The sequence below is a fragment of the Prionailurus viverrinus genome, chromosome A2 (assembly GCF_022837055.1).
Source record: "Prionailurus viverrinus isolate Anna chromosome A2, UM_Priviv_1.0, whole genome shotgun sequence".
NCBI lineage: Eukaryota > Metazoa > Chordata > Mammalia > Carnivora > Felidae > Prionailurus > Prionailurus viverrinus.
The window spans coordinates 108,066,723-108,084,368 of NC_062562.1; the positions used below are offsets into that span (position 1 = coordinate 108,066,723).

General features: G+C 34.7%; 1 protein-coding gene across 6 annotated transcripts in view; it reads right to left on the reverse strand.

Moving 5' to 3' along the window:
• Window positions 1-17,646, reverse strand: part of DGKB (diacylglycerol kinase beta) — a 667,308-nt gene that overhangs the window by 518,298 nt on the left and 131,364 nt on the right. For all 6 annotated transcript variants that reach the window (XM_047848700.1, XM_047848697.1, XM_047848698.1 and 3 more), the window contains 5 exons: window positions 15,690-15,764; window positions 12,257-12,376; window positions 3,338-3,455; window positions 424-512; window positions 224-340 (listed from right to left, as the gene is read on the reverse strand). In XM_047848700.1, coding sequence (XP_047704656.1) covers window positions 224-340; window positions 424-512; window positions 3,338-3,455; window positions 12,257-12,376; window positions 15,690-15,764 — 519 coding nt within the window. The remainder of the gene's footprint in view (window positions 1-223; window positions 341-423; window positions 513-3,337; window positions 3,456-12,256; window positions 12,377-15,689; window positions 15,765-17,646) is intronic.

Sequence of the window (17,646 nt, forward strand, 5' to 3'; positions counted from 1 at the left end):
ATAATGGTAAATTCTCTAAGAATGTCAGTAGTTCTAAAATTCTGGATTCTATGAGGACAAATCTGACTCTGACACTTATCCCTTTGAGAGCCACATGGGATAAGAAGCTTCCATGGTTTTATGCTAAGTTAGTCTAAAATTCTGGATCATCACCCAGGATAAAATTCTTGGAGTGTCGTCATTTTGAGTGAATGCTAGAGATTTGTTTTCCAATGTTACTCACTGTGATCTGACACCAAACACAATGCAGTCCTGTCAGACCCTGGTAACATTTAACCGTCTTGTGGCACTTATCACACTTGGTTGGGCAGTTACCTTCAACCCAGTAATGGTGCATGACCTAGAATAAGAAAAGAACATTGTGATTAAGAGGAGGCATACCTCAACATCACCCTAAGAGAGCAAGTACAGCTACACACTTACATCAGTGTTCTTCTTGGACTTCACATACGTCTTGATGCAAGAAGGCGGCGCTCTAGCCACACAACGCTCATGCACTGTGTACTTGCAAACTGAAAAGAAACATGTATACACATTCAGAGTTAATGCTGGTCCCGAGTGCAATTGTATAGGGAAAGAACGACATTAACAGAACCTCATTCTATATCCACTGCCCCCTAATCAATCCAATCAGCTACATCAAGAAAAAGTCTAAGTTGACTGTTTTTACCATGGAATACAAAAGGCCAATTAGTACAGGAAATATTATGCATGTGAAAAACCAAGACTCCTCTGTCATGGCATAGCAGGAAATGCTTAATTAAATCAGGCCTCACTCAAATTTTTCACAATAATTCCCAGATGACAGAAATATTAAAGACAAATTGATGACTGCCAAATGGCTTGGTGTCATTTGCTAGAAGGAAGAGATCTATATTTTACAAAGTATAGGCATGAGAGCAGCTGGAGGGCATGGAAATAAAAGCCCACGAGTTTATGCTATTTTCTCTATTGATTTATCTAAACCTTAAATGGCTGATTAGTCCATTTCCAGAGAATAGATTTCATCATACATGCCAGGCCTTCAGAATAAGTTTATCCCTCACTTGCCATCATGGCACTGCTTGTCCAAAAGGAACAACCTATTCTAAAAGAGCTCTAAATGTATAAATATAGAGAATAAAAACTAAAAAATTACTGTGTAGTCCTCTCAATAAGGCAAAAACAAACCACTATGTAGAATTGGAATGAACAATACTAAATTCACATATTTATATAGTAAAACTGTTTTAAAATATCCACAATTTTTATTTCCTTTGGTGACTTTGAAGACGAAATCACACTTTTTCTTCTTTTCCATATTGGTAACAATGTTGAGTATTACATTTGTCACACTGCTCAGTTAAAATTTGTGAGCAAAATTCTCACTCTCTCTTTGACAGCACTCACAATGAATTATCATTTTGTTTCATATGCTCCCATCAGTAGAGTCTACCATGAAAAATCCTTTTCCTTAAAAGTAACAAAGTTTAGGGGCACTTTGTTGGCTCAGTCAGTTAAGCAGCAGGCTCTTGACTTCGGCTCAGGTCATGATCTCACAGTTCATGAGTTTGAGAGCCCCGTATCGGGCTCCAAACTGACAGTGTGGAGCCTACTTGGGATTCAGTCTGTCTCCTCTCTCTCTTCCTCTCTACCACGCATGCTCTCTTTCTCTCTCAAAACAAATAAGTGAACTTTAAAAAGTAAAGTTTAAAAACAGATTACTTCCTTTGTACATAAAGTATGTTCTAGCATAACTAGCCTCTCAAATGTGGCCACTAGAAACTGCCCTCTGAAGTGACATAAGCCAATTTCACATAACTGTATTAATATCACTTAAACGTGGTATTAAAACATGGTTTTTATGTCAAATGGGACACGTAAGAGGAAGTCAGTTCTCAGATATAGTACCAAAGATGCTGCTACCTAAAAATAGTATCGGAAGCCAGCAGGGCTGTATGGAAGCCAAGTAAGAAATTAGATTTAATATACATGCACAAAAAAATGGGATGTGTTTAATAAACTTGACAGTTTCTGGGATACCTGTGTGGCTCAGTTGGTTGAGCATCCAACTCTTGATTTTGGTTCAGGTCATGATCGCGCTGTTAATGGGTTCAAGCCCCATATTGGGCTCTGCACTGACAGCATGGAGCCTGCTTGGGATTCTCTCTTTCCCTCTCTCACTCTGTTCTCCCATCCCTGGTCACATGCTAGCTCTCTCTCTCTGGTTCTCTCTCTCTCAAAAATAAATAAATAAACATAAAAAAGTACTTGACAGTTTTCAGTAACTCCATACATAGCAGAAAAGGAGATGGTTGGACAAATTGTTGGACTAAGAGAATGGCATATTGATTGATTAGGACACATTATTCCTCTGTTTTAACAGGGACAAAAGAAAATGTAAACATTTCTCAGGCATAAATATTGTGTATTTAAAAATACTCAGGGGGCGCCTGGGTGGCGCAGTCGGTTAAGCGTCCGACTTCAGCCAGGTCACGATCTCGCGGTCCGGGAGTTTGAGCCCCGCGTCAGGCTCTGGGCTGATGGCTCGGAGCCTGGAGCCTGTTTCCGATTCTGTGTCTCCCTCTCTCTCTGCCCCTCCCCCATTCAAGCTCTGTCTCTCTCTGTCCCAAAAATAAATAAACGTTGAAAAAAAAATTTAAAAATACTCAGGTGACTTGTTAATAAATTCTTATCTATACTACCAGAAAACTCTAATGGGCAGTACTCACTCAACAGAAAAAAAACGGAAATTGTAAGTTAAGTGTACTGTAATGGAAATAATGGCCACAACTCATGAAGTGGCAACCCTTTGGTTCCCAATATACATTAATCATATATGAAGGTTTTCCTCATGCTAGCATTAAAAATTACTTGCCTGAGCTTTAAGATTAGTTTGTATCCTTAATTTGAATGCAAATTAGTAATCAATTAATTTAATTGTTTTTAAAAGACCTAAAAGAAATGTCTCATGATAGGAAGACAATGTGAATTAAGTGGCTAACTTGGAAAAAAAGGGCAAATATGAGTAAGATAAAAATATGAGAAGCCAGTGGGAATTTTCATAATAGTCCCAGAAGAAATGGGAATCATACATAAATCAAACTACAATGGAAAGAAAATGGCTACTCAATTGGAAAATGTCCTTTGTTCTTTTCCAAGGGGAAGGTTTCTCAAAAGTGAAGAAAGATAAAACCAGAGAGACCTAAACATCTAGGAACATATTGCAGGGAAACATGAATCCTAGGTACAGGAAAGGTCAGAATCATTTCTTAGGTCTCAATCTACAAATAGGACTATTCCATGAAATCAACCTTTCCTCCAGGTGATGACGTCCAGGCAAAGTAAATATACTCACAGGAACAGCAGAGGCCCTGCTTCCCCACACCAATCAGCATGTTCAGGCAAAGATTGCAGTAGGCAGGTTTGTTAAAGTGTTTGAGTCGCCACACATGCTGTCCGTCATCCTTCACGTTCTGCGCAGGACGCAAAAGAAACAGATTTCACTTAATGAAATAAACAGTGGAATATGCAAGTGCCAATAAAATTCAGAGCTGGACTGAGGCATTTGAAGACAATCTGTTATTTCATCCCTGACTTTCTCCAAGATCGCCCAAGAGTCTAGAAAAACACATGTGCTCTAGTGGAATGAGATCCGCTAACACATCTCGGATACTATAGCAACGCACACATTCTTGTCTAATGTCAACAGTTCAACAGCATGTCCCAAACCATCATAATGACCTGGCAAACCGAGCACTCCCTAAGAAAGGGGACATGCTTGCCTCGCCTTTGAAAATTTTATCCTTAGAACAATTCCAGAAAGAAGTAAATGAATAAATAAAGAGAAAACGCTCTTCTTGAGTGGAAAAGCCTGACAAATACAAACTTGGAAAGAATGTTAACCCTTGCTTAGTAGTAGGAATATTCAAATTTCATGATAGGGGGTCTTAAAGGAGGCAGAGGAATGGGATGGAATGGGGTGGGAAAGAACAATTACTTAAAGGTAAGTTATTGGTGTTATTTTAAGACTTCAGTTGAGGACTACTTACACCTTATAATTTACATTAGTGTATTTTTGTATGTCACAGCTAGCAAAATTTAAAAGATAAACTTTTTTAAGGACTTAATTATATTATCATCGGACTTAATTATATTATTATCTTGTTTATTCATCTTCCATAAAATATGAGTGATTTTGATCTCATAGAAAGGTGCTAAAATATTAAAACTGTATTATGGTATTTATTTATAACAAGCACTATAGTTATTTGCTATAATAATCTTAAGTTTGAGTTAAATCACATTTTTCATAACAATTATAATTATGATGTATTCTTCTAAGTAAAACTATATAATATCATAATAGCTATTTCTCTAATAGGCATTTAATTACATCTATATTGTTCAGACTGAAGTAAAATGAAATACTAAGATGCTCCTGAATCTCTTGAATTCCTTACAAGAAGGTCAAGATACTAAATGAAATTATTAAATACCATTACTGTTGTTACTATCATTTTCTGTCCTTGCAGACCGTGTACACCATTCACCAAATTCTATCAAACTCAGATTAATTTTAGACATCACTTATTCAATGGCAACCATTATAGGACATGATATTTCACGTTAACCTAGTTATTATATTTTACAGAACACATTCACCTAATAAAACTTTTTGATCACCTACTGTGTGCTGTGACATGAATACATTTTCCATAGTGGTGGGACAATATAAACATGTCCAGATCGTTTCATTTTTCTTTATACTAAAATATTAATAATAATGCCTCCTGACCACCTTTTTTTATTTCCAGTGATGAGATAAACCATCAGATTTAAAATACTTGATTAAATCCATAGTAACTAACTCTTACATTAGAACCAGAAATGTCAAATTTGCACCATAATATGAAACATTAATGAAAATGTTTCCTGGGAGATAATTCTCCATGGGTGTCTTGAATTTCTGCACATTTTGTAAGCAGAAGAACTGTCATTTTTTCCAGGTTATCTTTTTAAAGATATTTGAAAAACAGGTAGCCTTGGACAATAGAGATGGATCTCCCTACAGAGCAGAGGGCAGTTTTACTTACTGTCCAGTATAATAAAAATAATCTCTCTCTTCTAAGAAAAGGTTAAGCAGGTTTGTTTACTGCACATTATAAAAGATTTAGTTTCCCCGAGCCAGGGGATCCAAGCTCTGAGGCTGTGCACAGTGATTCCTTGTGACATGCTCCATCACCTGTGTGAGACTATAGGCCAAGAGAACTGGCTCAAACATGCAGCTCCTACCTCTTGCTGTGCTATAAATAAATGTCCTTTGTTTCTGACCCAGGTGTCTCATGTCCTCTGCCAGCATACATGAAACTTGAACAAGCTAACTTGCTAATGTGCAAGTAGGGAACTTCTTAGGCCCTTCACAGTTCTGGACAATGTTTAGTTTTTTTGTTTTTTGTTTGTTTGTTTTGACAAACAAGCTCTCAACAAAAGCAGTTATGCTAAGGGTGTTGTGGAGAGGACATCAGAAAACACTGGTGTTTTAATTTTCTTCCACAACTTAAGAAATAGTTTTTATAGTGGTGCCTGAGTGGCTCAGTCGGTTAAGTGCCCAACTCTTGATTTCGGCTCAGGTCATGATCCCATGGTTTCATGAGCTCAAGCCCTGTGTGGTGCTCTGCACTGACAGTGGAGATTGAGATTCTCTCTCTGCCCCTCCTGGCTCATGCTCTCTCTGTCTCTCTCAAAATAAATAAAATAAAATAAGAAATAGTGTTTATAGTACTTTCTGAATCCAGTTCTAATTTGTTTGAGTCATGAGATTTCTAGTGTTGTTATTATATGAATGGAACATTTTATATATTTGTTTAGCATTGCTATGTTTTTCAAACTGTCTGTATTTTAAAATTTCTATTCCTTAAAATAAGAATAAAACATCCTGAGTGAAAAGTTTAAGTGAGGGGGTTGTTAATTTAATAGATATAGAGACAGATAGAGATATAGATACAGATACAGATATACATATAGATATAGACACATAGGTATAGATAGGTAGATAGAAATAATACATAGATATAGATAAAATCAGGTTAAACAAACATTCTTAAGTGAAAAGAGGAAAGAAAAAATATGGAATTTTCGTATGTATTACTGTTCTTATAATCCTTGTCATTTTATTTTTAAATGAATGTCCATTACATGTGAATAAGCCTCATCTTGTTGAAGAGCACATATGGACTAAGTTAGCTGGCATTTTCCTTATCAAAAAATAAACAAGTCTGAACGTGGGTGTTCTGTCAATCAGAACACTTAGCCATGTTACAGGCTGTAACTGATGTACAAATCCATTACCCAGACATAAAATACTTTACCAAAAAACAAATTAAATAGCTTTATAGCTCTTAACCGGATACATTGCCAAAATATGCAAAGGATGAAATATGTATGTGACTTCAAGAGAAGAAATTGAAACCAGGAGCCAACTATTTCTCAGCAGTGCAAATTATACTCCAGCCCTCTGTATTTTCATGTCTTGTCTTGTTTGTCTTATTAAACTTAGTGGGGGACAGGGAGAATCTGTCCCTTATTATATTCTATCAGCCAGTAGAGCATGTCCCTAATAGTACTTCTCTTGCAAATAAATATTTATTGTCATAGAAAGGAATTCATCTTTTTAAACAAGAAATGAAGAGAAAAATCTAGAAGGCTTGATTCCTGGCCTACTATGAAAATGTGGATAAGCCATTTCACCTCTCTTCCTATTTTCCTCTCTAATAAAATGGAAACACCTACTTTCCTCTCCCAGGCTGTGGTGTGAGGTTTCATTATACAATACCTGTGAAGTCAATTTAGCTCCTCAGAAGATTGGTGTTATATAAACAGCAAATATTATTACTATCATTGGGTTGAGTTGTAACATCCCAATGTTTTAGCCAAAAGACTTGAGAAGGATGTTTGTAGGTTTACTATACTTTGTTTCATAAAAAAATCTGTTCTGTTTTTCATTACCAGACATCACTTTTAGTAGAAATTTCCTCCTGATATTTACAAAACACTGTATTTTATAAGTGAAGTGGTTCAGTTCTGTGAACTGATTATGACAGAGAACTACTTAATGAAACAGAGGCAAGTTCACACAGAGAAAGAGCCCTAAGTTCCTCCTCCCTTTTTACTCCCTAGAAGTCAAAAGGAGGTTTCAAAGGCAAGAATGCCCCTTGGAAATTTTTGGAAGCTATTTCATGACCCTAATGATTTCTAAAGTTTTAGTTTTTCCCTAAATGCATCCAAGATCACATATCATGTTCAAGTGAACTAGGGCTACTATAAATAATCTCATTTTTTCAAAAGACCTGAAGGAGAAAATTTACTAATGCCATAGCCAAAATGCCCCTAATCCCCATACCGGGCCACATCCCTGTCTGTTTCAGCTGACTTCACTTAAGACACTTTTAAGAGCAAATGTTGCAAATTAATTCCAACTCATTAAATAATAATGACCATTCAATTACCTTCCTTTTCTGCTCAAGGTCTCCAAAAAGATACAACAATATGTAAGAAAATGCTCTTTAAGAAAATGCTCTTTAAGACAGAAAGATGAGTTACATCAGATCTGGGCAAAGAGAATGCAGAGAGACAGTTTAAAATTCTGAGTAGAGTTGCAATCAACTGCTTATCTCCAGACCCCATTTTTAAAAGCCAGGCTCAGGACCTGCCATTCTTGGGTTCAAATGCAAATCCAAGAGCACATCACAGCACCGGGCTGGCGTCCTTGAACGACCCAACTTGGAATCTCAAGAAATGTTGCATTTATCCAGCCTCATAATTCCTTTCTAGATTGAGCAATGTATAAACAGCAGAACAACAGCTCAACCAAATTAAATTTAAAAAATAGAGTGTGAAGCATTAGTTTTCCAAATATAGCTTAGTCTATTAAGAATGCATCATCTTCGGCTCTCCATTATACTCAGAAATTTCATCAGGAAATAGACTTCATCAGAAATCAGGAGGCACACCAAGTGGTCACTTTTACTTTGCTGAGTCAGCTGAAAATATGTGTCCTAAGACATTCTGATCAACAGCAAAGTTTAAATGATGTATAGTATTTAAAGTCCAGGATTCTGAGAACACATAAAATGAAATGAAATCATATATCCACTCAAAAGCCATACATGCCAGATGTGGGCACTACAATCCAAGACTAAGAAGTTAAGGTATTCTTATCTTAAGCCAGGCTCCTACTTAAATGTGTATTTCTGTTTTTATGATAATATGAATTCAGGAATTTTCTTTGAAAAACCTAATAATGATCCAAGATTACAGATTTTAGGAATTGCAGCACTATGAATTATCTTGTTTATCTAAAAAAAAAAAAAAAGAATAACTGAGTTGAAAGAATATTTGAAAAGGAAAGGGATATTGTTGCCTAGTTTCTTTTTATGTATCTAGAGAGAATGACTGCCTGGCACAAAAATGACCTAGTTAGTTAGTAACAGAGCCAAGGTAAAGATCAATTTGATGAAGTTTACTGCTACCGTACTATCTCTTCATTAGTCCACATGTCTTGTTGGGGTTGTCTTACTGAGCTAAATAAAAAGATATTAGATTCCTTTCTCCTAAATGACTAAATATAAATTAATACTCTTTCTGTTTCTAATATGACAGATAAGCGACAGAATAAATCATGGGTCAGAAAACTATGGCCTGTGGGTAAAATCTGACTAGCAAGCTGTTTTTGTAAATAAGGTTTTCCTGGAACACAGCTTTGCTCTTTCCTTTACTTAGTTCCTGTGATTACTTCTGTGCCAGCCATATGGTGGAAATGAGCAACTGCAACAAAGACCTTATAAATAAATGACTCTGCTTCAGGTATAATAAAAATCACAAGTGCCACCCAAACTCTCAGTTTTCCTTCAGATGTAACAGACTGTACCATTTCATACTGGGTTTGCTAAGTTTCATGGCCTTCTTTTTTTTTTAATTTTTAATTTTTTTTTTACATTTATTCATTTTTGAGAGACAGAGAGAGACAGAGCACAAGCAGGGGAGGGACAGAGAGAGAGGGAGACACAGAATCCGAAGCAGGCTCCAGGCTCTGAGCTGCCAGCACAGATCCTGATGAGGGACTCGAACTCAAAAGCTGTGAGATCATGACCTAAGCCAAAGTCAGATGCTTAACTGACTGAGCCACCCAGGCGCCCCTCATGGACTTCTTATAATAGAAAAGAAATGACTCTTACTCTCTACCATTTGATATAGAATCAGGTTCTGATAAACTACATTTGTGATTTTGCTGCCAAAACAGATAGTACTTGAAATAGAGTAAATATTTAAAGTCTATTGATGGAGAAAAATAAACTACCATGAAATCACAACTGTTCTGCTTTGCATTAGAAGTAAGGATTTCTCTCCCAGGACAATGTTCTTATCTGTGTAATTTGGCTAGTACACCACAGTCACTTTCAAATGCACTGTGGTATTTAACAAGCACTATCAATTAGAATCTACTCCCTGAGCTCATAATTGACAGAAGACAAGAATGTATAGGACAACATAACAAGACTGGCTGCACAATAAATGGCTGGATTCAACCTAAAGCTTCTAGATTTCCAATTTGATTAGCAAAGGGGGGGGGGGGGCTTGGGGGGTGGAAGGGGGAAATGGCATCATGAATCAAATTCTCTACAGGTAATAACATAACACATTAACTGCCTACAGAAAAGGAAATAAATCTCAATTACTAAAAAAAGGCCCTCATCACTCAGTTGTCATTGTGTCATTCCTGCTTTGTATAACACTTTCCATGCTTCGGAATTAAAAAGCTGTTTCTAACAAATAAATGCTCTGCTTTGTGATCATAATTACATGGCTTATACATTTTATTAAAAGACAATTTAAAACATTATTGGCTTATTCTTTTTTTAAAAAGCAAAGGAAAAGGGATATTACTCTCAGAATTCTTTATAGAGGAAAAATTCCATCTCCTATTTCAGTTGATCAGTAAATGTTAAACGATGTAGCCATGCCATCTAGTGGCTTTCACTGGAAACACAATTTTGGAACATAGGTCTGGTTACTACTTTGAAACCCTAAATGGATTTCTCCTGTTAAACTCCAAAAACATCTCATATTACTAAAAACACAAAATATAAATTTAAGAACATGATTATAAAGTATATTAAGTATGCTTAGACTGATACAAATTCATGACAAAGAATTTTCATTCAGTTGAAATAAATTTACTGCTACCTTAGAAACCGATGAAGTATTGTATTTGTTTAAAATAATTTGAATTAAATCTATCAGGACTTGTGGATTGTATTTACCCATGCTATTTTCACAACTTTATAAATAATATATATATATATATAATTATAAAAAATCTAAACAACTGTTTCCTTAGAAGAACATCATTTCAAAATCTTTATGTAATATTTTAAAAATAGATGACTAAGTGTGCATTTCTGCATTTTGCTGTCCACCATACCAAATACCAAATAGTGTACTTACTCATTCCCATACATTCTCTCATACTAAAATTTCCATAAATATTTAGAATAAATGTAATTGTAGCTTTAAAAATATAAAATTCTTTTTGAGGGAAATGTTATTATCAGAACTTCTTGACTAGCATATGACAACTTTTTCTGTTTAAAGTATACCTTACTCCTTAAAATGTTAACTTTTGTTAATTTTCTTTTTGTTTTCTCCTGATTTATTTACATATAGTTTAATCAGGTGTATTAAACAATTAAACAAATATTTAAAATATAGAGATATACAACAGGTTCTTACCAAAAGATATCAGGTTATGTATTGTATGAGAACATCAGATATAAGAAAAAACTCCCTCATTAATTTTCAAAATGTAGAAATATATATCTATTAACAATAAGATCTACTTTATTTTAATAAATTATTTACTTTAAGGATAACTTCCTTGTATATCATCTATTAGCAATTTTTCTTTGCCTTCCTATGACCATATCTAAAATCCTATGGGTCTCATGAGGGGTAAGCTTAACCTAAATGTGAAAGAATTTGAACATTCAGGTGAAAAAGAGAGAAATGCTACTTTCCTAAAGCCCACATATATATTCCCACACCCATATGTAAAAGTGTACAAACATATTGTGTATATTCCCATATGTCTTACAAATACAGACTGTAAGATTTCACGAGGGCTTTAAAAAATTTGGTCTCTTCTCATAAATATGGAGAACAAAAAGAGGGTTACTAGAGGGGATATGGGAGGGGAGATGAGCTACATGGGTAAGGGGCATTAAGGAATCTACTCCTGAAATCATTGTTGCACTAAATGCTAACTAATTAGGGTGTAAATTTAAAAAAAATAAAATTAAAAAATTTTTGGTCTCTTGAGTAACTGTGGTATAGTCTTGAATCTGCAACGTTGTTAGCTCTGGTAACAAATAAGTATGAGAAATTTTGGAGTCAGCAGCAAAGTGGTGGACGTGATGTTCTTGCATTTCAAAATTCTAAATATTTTATGCGTTATGGTGGTTTCCATAAGTAATGTTCTCTAAATCTTAGTATACATTTTATTATATGCACATTAGAATTAATTCTTTTCATTAATGCTACATACAAAAATCCAATAGTGACTCATTGGCTTTGATTACTGAAATTGACATCAAGACCCAGCAGCAAGATTCAGTTTCAAACTCACTGTTATATCCCATTCTAAACTTAGGTTCATTTATTTTCTGGCAAACCACTTTTTAATTACCACTGGAAGCAATGATATAAGAAAACTTTTGATAGGCTTAGAATGAAAAGCTGGCTGATCTGATGATACGTAAGAAAAAATTATGTTTCATATATACTCTTAACTACCTCAGTATATAATTGGCTTCTCCAAGTATTGGTTATCAATAAAATAGATTTTCTTCATGGGGATGGTGATTATGGAACAAGAAGGAGCACCACAAGAACCACAGACTGTAATAATATTGGGGAGTTTCTTGCAGTAAATAAAATGAGAAGGTCAATATTTTTTTTCAAACTAGATCATATTTTAAATAGAGAAAAAAAGAAATTACGTATTAAATAATAAAGCAATACCTAAAATGAATCAATGTGTTTGTGGCAAGTATTAATCACAACTTATTATGACACTGCACTGTGGTATACTTATTAAAAGGTCCAGGCACTCACTACATGCTTAATGACAGAAAATGGCCAAATCAATTTATAATCAAAATGTGTAATGGAGCACCCCACTGACTTACCACCAGGCCACCCTCTTTGTGTAAATGCTTACATTTTCCAAGCCCAGGAGCACAAGAAGTGGAATTGTTGTCATTCCTCCTTGGATCCATTCCTCCAGAGAGACTGTTCCATCATGATCATAGTCTATTTCTTCCATCATTTCATGGAGGATCTGGAGTAGAAGAGATGAGGGAAAGCTTGCAGTGAATCAATAAAATACATTTCAAAAGAAAGAATAAAGCATTGCAATGAATTAGCTAAAACAAACTGACCAGCAACTAATTGCAGAGTAGAGATAAATACCTAGGTAAGTTGGTACAATGTTAATCCAAAAACTGTGGATATCGTGGCTTTGTTATGATTTCTGGAACTTGACCACCTATGATGTTCAACTTGTACGAATAACTGCTTAACTTAATGCTTTCTCAGTGGATGATACAGCTAAAACAAGAGGGTATCTTTAATTTAAGGGTGAAAGTGGTCTTTAATTGCTTTCTCTAGATTTTTAAAATTCATGTATATGCCAGAAAATGTCTGAACAAATTAACTTCATGGCAAAGAGCTGAAGTAATTCTTTGCTAAGTGGTAAGGGGTGGAGGAATGAAGTTGCTTTTAATTGTCTATCAGAACTTAATAAATCCAAGAAGTTAAACCATCAAGTCATTTTTGATTAGGTTTCTTTTCTGAAGTTGACTTGTATAGAATGTCTCAAAACGTTCTCTACAGTGTTTGTTGGTAATACAACTATCTCTTTTACAGTGGTAATATCAGTATTTAATCCAATGTGTTTAATAAGTATGTTAATATACTGTAAGCTTTTTCAAAGAGCATCCAGAATGTATACTAAGTATCACATAGGGGCTGTTAATATTACATTAGCAAAAAGTATATGTGTGTTCCAAACATATTACCCTTGCTTTCTGGAGAGATGAAGTATTTCCATCTAATAGCACCAAAATGCTAATACAGAAATTTTAATCAATTCAGAAAAAAAAAAAAAGATACACGGAGAGCATTAGAACAAAAATTTGAAAGATGCAATAAATGAAATACTTGATATGTTGATACAGTGTTGTTTGCCTAAAAACTCCTGAACTTAGTTGATTGGTGTGGTTCCTCATGAAGTATTTGAAAATCAGGTTATTTTCCTTCATACACACCTAAAGGTAGGTATTGAGAAACAAGAGACTTTTTGGAACAAATGGTGCTGAAATAATCATTTTATTATTCTCCAAATGAAAAACAGGGGAAATTATTTAGAATTTAGCAAAAAGGTAGAAGATACCGTTAAAATCTCCTGCCCCTTGAACGTACTTTGATAAACTAGTAGAAACAATAAATAAGAAGAAAACTAAAACACAGAGCATTGTTTCAGGTGGTTGTACCTCATACATCTAATGTTAGAGCCTGGGTTCATTTTTTAAAAACCTTTTCCAAGGACATCTCAATATTCCCCATTAACTGCCATGAACCTCAAATGTTCAATTGTTTTTATTCATATGTGTAAACTTATCAGGTGTCTGACAATGTGTACAAATGTACACACTGGTTTAAAACAGGCAGAGTTGCCGAATCATTAGGCAGGATGAGGCATGCCGTTCCCCATGATGGCAAACACACTGCACAAGGTAAGTCATTTTATCTTCACTTTCTACTATTTATACTACTCATGAGGTGACAGATTTATCAGTGTGTGCTGCAAATGACAAATAATGCTATACAGTTTATTATTTATATTTTCTAGTAGGGATCTGTCATAATTAGATGGCCCAGCCACCAACTGTTCCCTTCCTCAAATCATCCACATCTCCCTTTTACTCAAATGTACAGCCTGCCAATATTTTGGGGGAGAGAAAGCAGTAGTGCCGCCTTCAGCTTTAAAATCTAATATAGAAAACATCTTCCTTCTTTCCATGGCTCCAGTGAGGACAAGAGACTTGACTGAAAGATGTACCATATTTACAGGTATTAAGGTGAGTAGGATGGACAAAGCCGTTTTAGATGAACATAACCCCAAAGGACAAAAGAACTTAAAAGTCCCTTAATTTCAGTGAAAATAGTACTAAGATGAATCAAGCAGTATTCTTAGAATTAAATACCATTCTTTTATTATTGAATATAAAAACTGCAACCTTGTTCATGATATCTGCTATGCATCATATGCACAGCATGTTATTTCCACATCCCTCAAAAAAGAAAAACCAGTTGAATTAAAACTTGGAAACCTCAATCCCAGTAAGAATGGTGCCCTCCTTTATAGGTGACATTGCATATAATTTTGTTGTAATTTACTGGTGTTAGTTTCCAAAGCAAAGGGAATGCTATCTCAGCTCTCCTATCACATAATCATGTCATTATCATGCCGCTATAAGGCTTTTAAAATTCATATAAAATGCAAGCCATTAAAATAAATTGATTTCTATTTGCTTAACTCATTTATAATTTGCTCAACTTAGTTGGTTTCAAGAATAAACTAAAGTCAATAACATACTTATCAACTCTCCCCAAAATATTACTTGTAGCAAAAGTCACAGATTCTAATCAAGTATGTTTTAATATACATTTGAATAATGCTGTAAAAATAAGTTTTTTTTTCATTATTTTAACATTTTATTTATTTTTGAGACAGGGAGAGACAGAGCATGAACAGGGGAGGGTCAGAGACAGGGAGACACAGAATCTGAAACAGGCTCCAGGCTCTGAGCTGTCAGCACAGAGCCCGACGCGGGGCTCGAACTCACGGACCGCGAGATCGTGACCTGAGCCAAAGTCGGCTGCTTAACCAACTGAGTCATCCAGGAGCCCCAATAAGGTTTTTTTTTTAATGTTCTTACAAGCATTGTTAGATACCATTTCTTTAAACAATAGATTATAATTTTCTAGCTCTATCTTTAACCAGCTTAAGTGCTACAGGGAAGTTACTTTAACATTCTGAGGTCTCAATTCCTCATCTGTAAAATGAATAAAATAGGAGTATCTACTTCAGAGAGTTGCAAGTGTTGAATAACATATATACAGGTAATAATACAATGCCATACACAGTAAACTATCATCTTCTTGATTGAGTTCACCTTCTTTTAGAATCAATATTTAGCTATTTCCATACGAGGAAAATCATAGAGATCATGAAAAACACACATCATTTCTGACTTTTTTATGACATGGCACAACTTTGGCAGTGTTCATCAGCAGCCTGTTTACTGACAGATATTTGAGGCCACCATTCAAATTAATTTCCATGAAGAAGAAAAGGAAAAGTTACTGTTTAGAACTCCAGAACAGCACATACACATTTTCTTGTTCAGAATCCATTTTCAGCAATGAATAGAAAGAGTAACTTAGAGTTATCAAAGGAAAATATCAAATGACAGGAGTATCTTCAAGTTCCAAAAACAAACAAACAAACAAAACAAAACAAAGCAAAACCCAAAAGACAAAGGGGTCTTTTAGAATGTAGCCAACAGTTAAACCATTCATATACCTACTGGATTAAGTTCAGTGACATCCCATTCAAGGTACTCTGCGACATGCATCATCTGACTGATAATATTTTCTAGTTCCTGGAGAGAAGAGAGTGGGGGGGGGGGGGAGGGGAGAGAGAGAGAGAGAGAGAGAGAGAGAGAGAGAGAGAATATGGATATGAATACAAGGTCTTTGTAAGTTTTTCAAACTTTTACTTACAAGAATTGTTTTCTTTAACATGTAGCTCAAAAACTAAAGGAGTTACATGATTAATTTATACCTATTATATAAAATTTATATATCTATATAGTAATTTATATACACATGTAATATATCTTTTTAACAGTCTGATTAACTATACATAAAAGATGCACTTGAATACAAATTCAATTTGTACATTGTCTAGAAATCTTCACCAGGAGAGGGCACCAACTGCACAAAAAAAGATTTTCTTCCAATAGAAGATTTTTTAAGGACGAAAATCTGTCTTGGGAAAGAAAATCTGATCAAAGAAGAGACATGCATATTTTCACAAGATGTGATGTTTAAGTCACCAAGCATCCTGACCCTATGGCTTGGAAACAGGTGTGGAAGGATGAAAGGAAGTGTTTGAGGGCAACTGAGAAGTTTATTTTTATTCTGATACACAGAGAATGTATATTGACTGTTCTAGTCATTAAGTGGTATAATTTGCTCTGCTAGAGGTGCGTTCAAGGGTCAAAGTTTAGAGGCTAAGTATATGTAAAGTTTATTTTATGAGGAAATAGAATTTTAGTTAGAATCTTCATATTATTCTGCTCAAGTGTCAACTCTTTGAACAACGGCTAGTTAATACATATGACTTGACTAAACGAATTAAAACATTTGCTCATAACTATTTATTTAATGCTTTAATTGTTCCCTGTCTCCAGAATAGATTAAATATGCTTTGTAAATGCTAGTAATTTTAAATGTAGTCAATGACGTAATTAAAATTGTTGTTACAGTATAATAATGTAAAACTTTATACTTCTTATAGTATAAAAGAATAAGGTTTGAAAGCATATTAATCAAAGATAACTCTACTCAATCTAATCTCTAATCTACTAATCTCAATCTCTGATCTAATATATGTACTTAACATTCATAAAGGGAAGAAGGAAATATGGTAAAAGAGGTTTTCTTTTGGGAGATAATGGATCCCTATAAAAAACTGATGGAAGCTACCCTACCATTCTCTAGAAAAATGTAATCATGAAAATATTGTTTGTGTAACACAGGTTGCCCCAGAAAAACATACAAATATGAATGTGTTTACTTAATACAGATAAGAAAAATTTTAAACTAGTGTACCTTGGAATTATAGGCTAGAATTGTGCGTGTGTGTGTGTGTGTGTGTGTGTGTGTGTGTGTGTGTTACTCTGTCTTTGCCTACATATATATGCCTTAGTGGTTTAGAAAGGTTAAATGTCCCTGGATATGTTTTTAGGAACAGAAACTATTTCTAGTGGACTATTATGTAGGCATGTTTAATTGACATCAGATAAGTCAACTAACCTAAGACTCGGTTTCCTCATCAGTAAAATGACTATTCTAATCTTACCTAGTTTGTAGAGTTGCTGCAAAGAGTAAACATGCTATGATATGAAATACATTTATGCCACCTGGAATAGTGCAAGGGATCAATAAATATTAACTAGCATTATTACACAACAGTGGTCATTTTTCAAAGTATCAATTTTCCTATGCCTTGCCTCCACTATGTGAAGTGTTATACCTTTACAATTCCAAGACAAATGACATCAGCATGTGCAATTTCAACCTGACAGTGAAGGCAATATACTGTTGCAGTAGGTTGTATGGAGAAAACCATAGAAACAAAATTCAGACCCTTAATTACAAAACAGACTACTTGAATCATAAATAAATTTATTTATCCCCAATTCATTGTTTAATATTGTATGTATAGTTATAAATATTGTTGGAAATATACTGTATGTT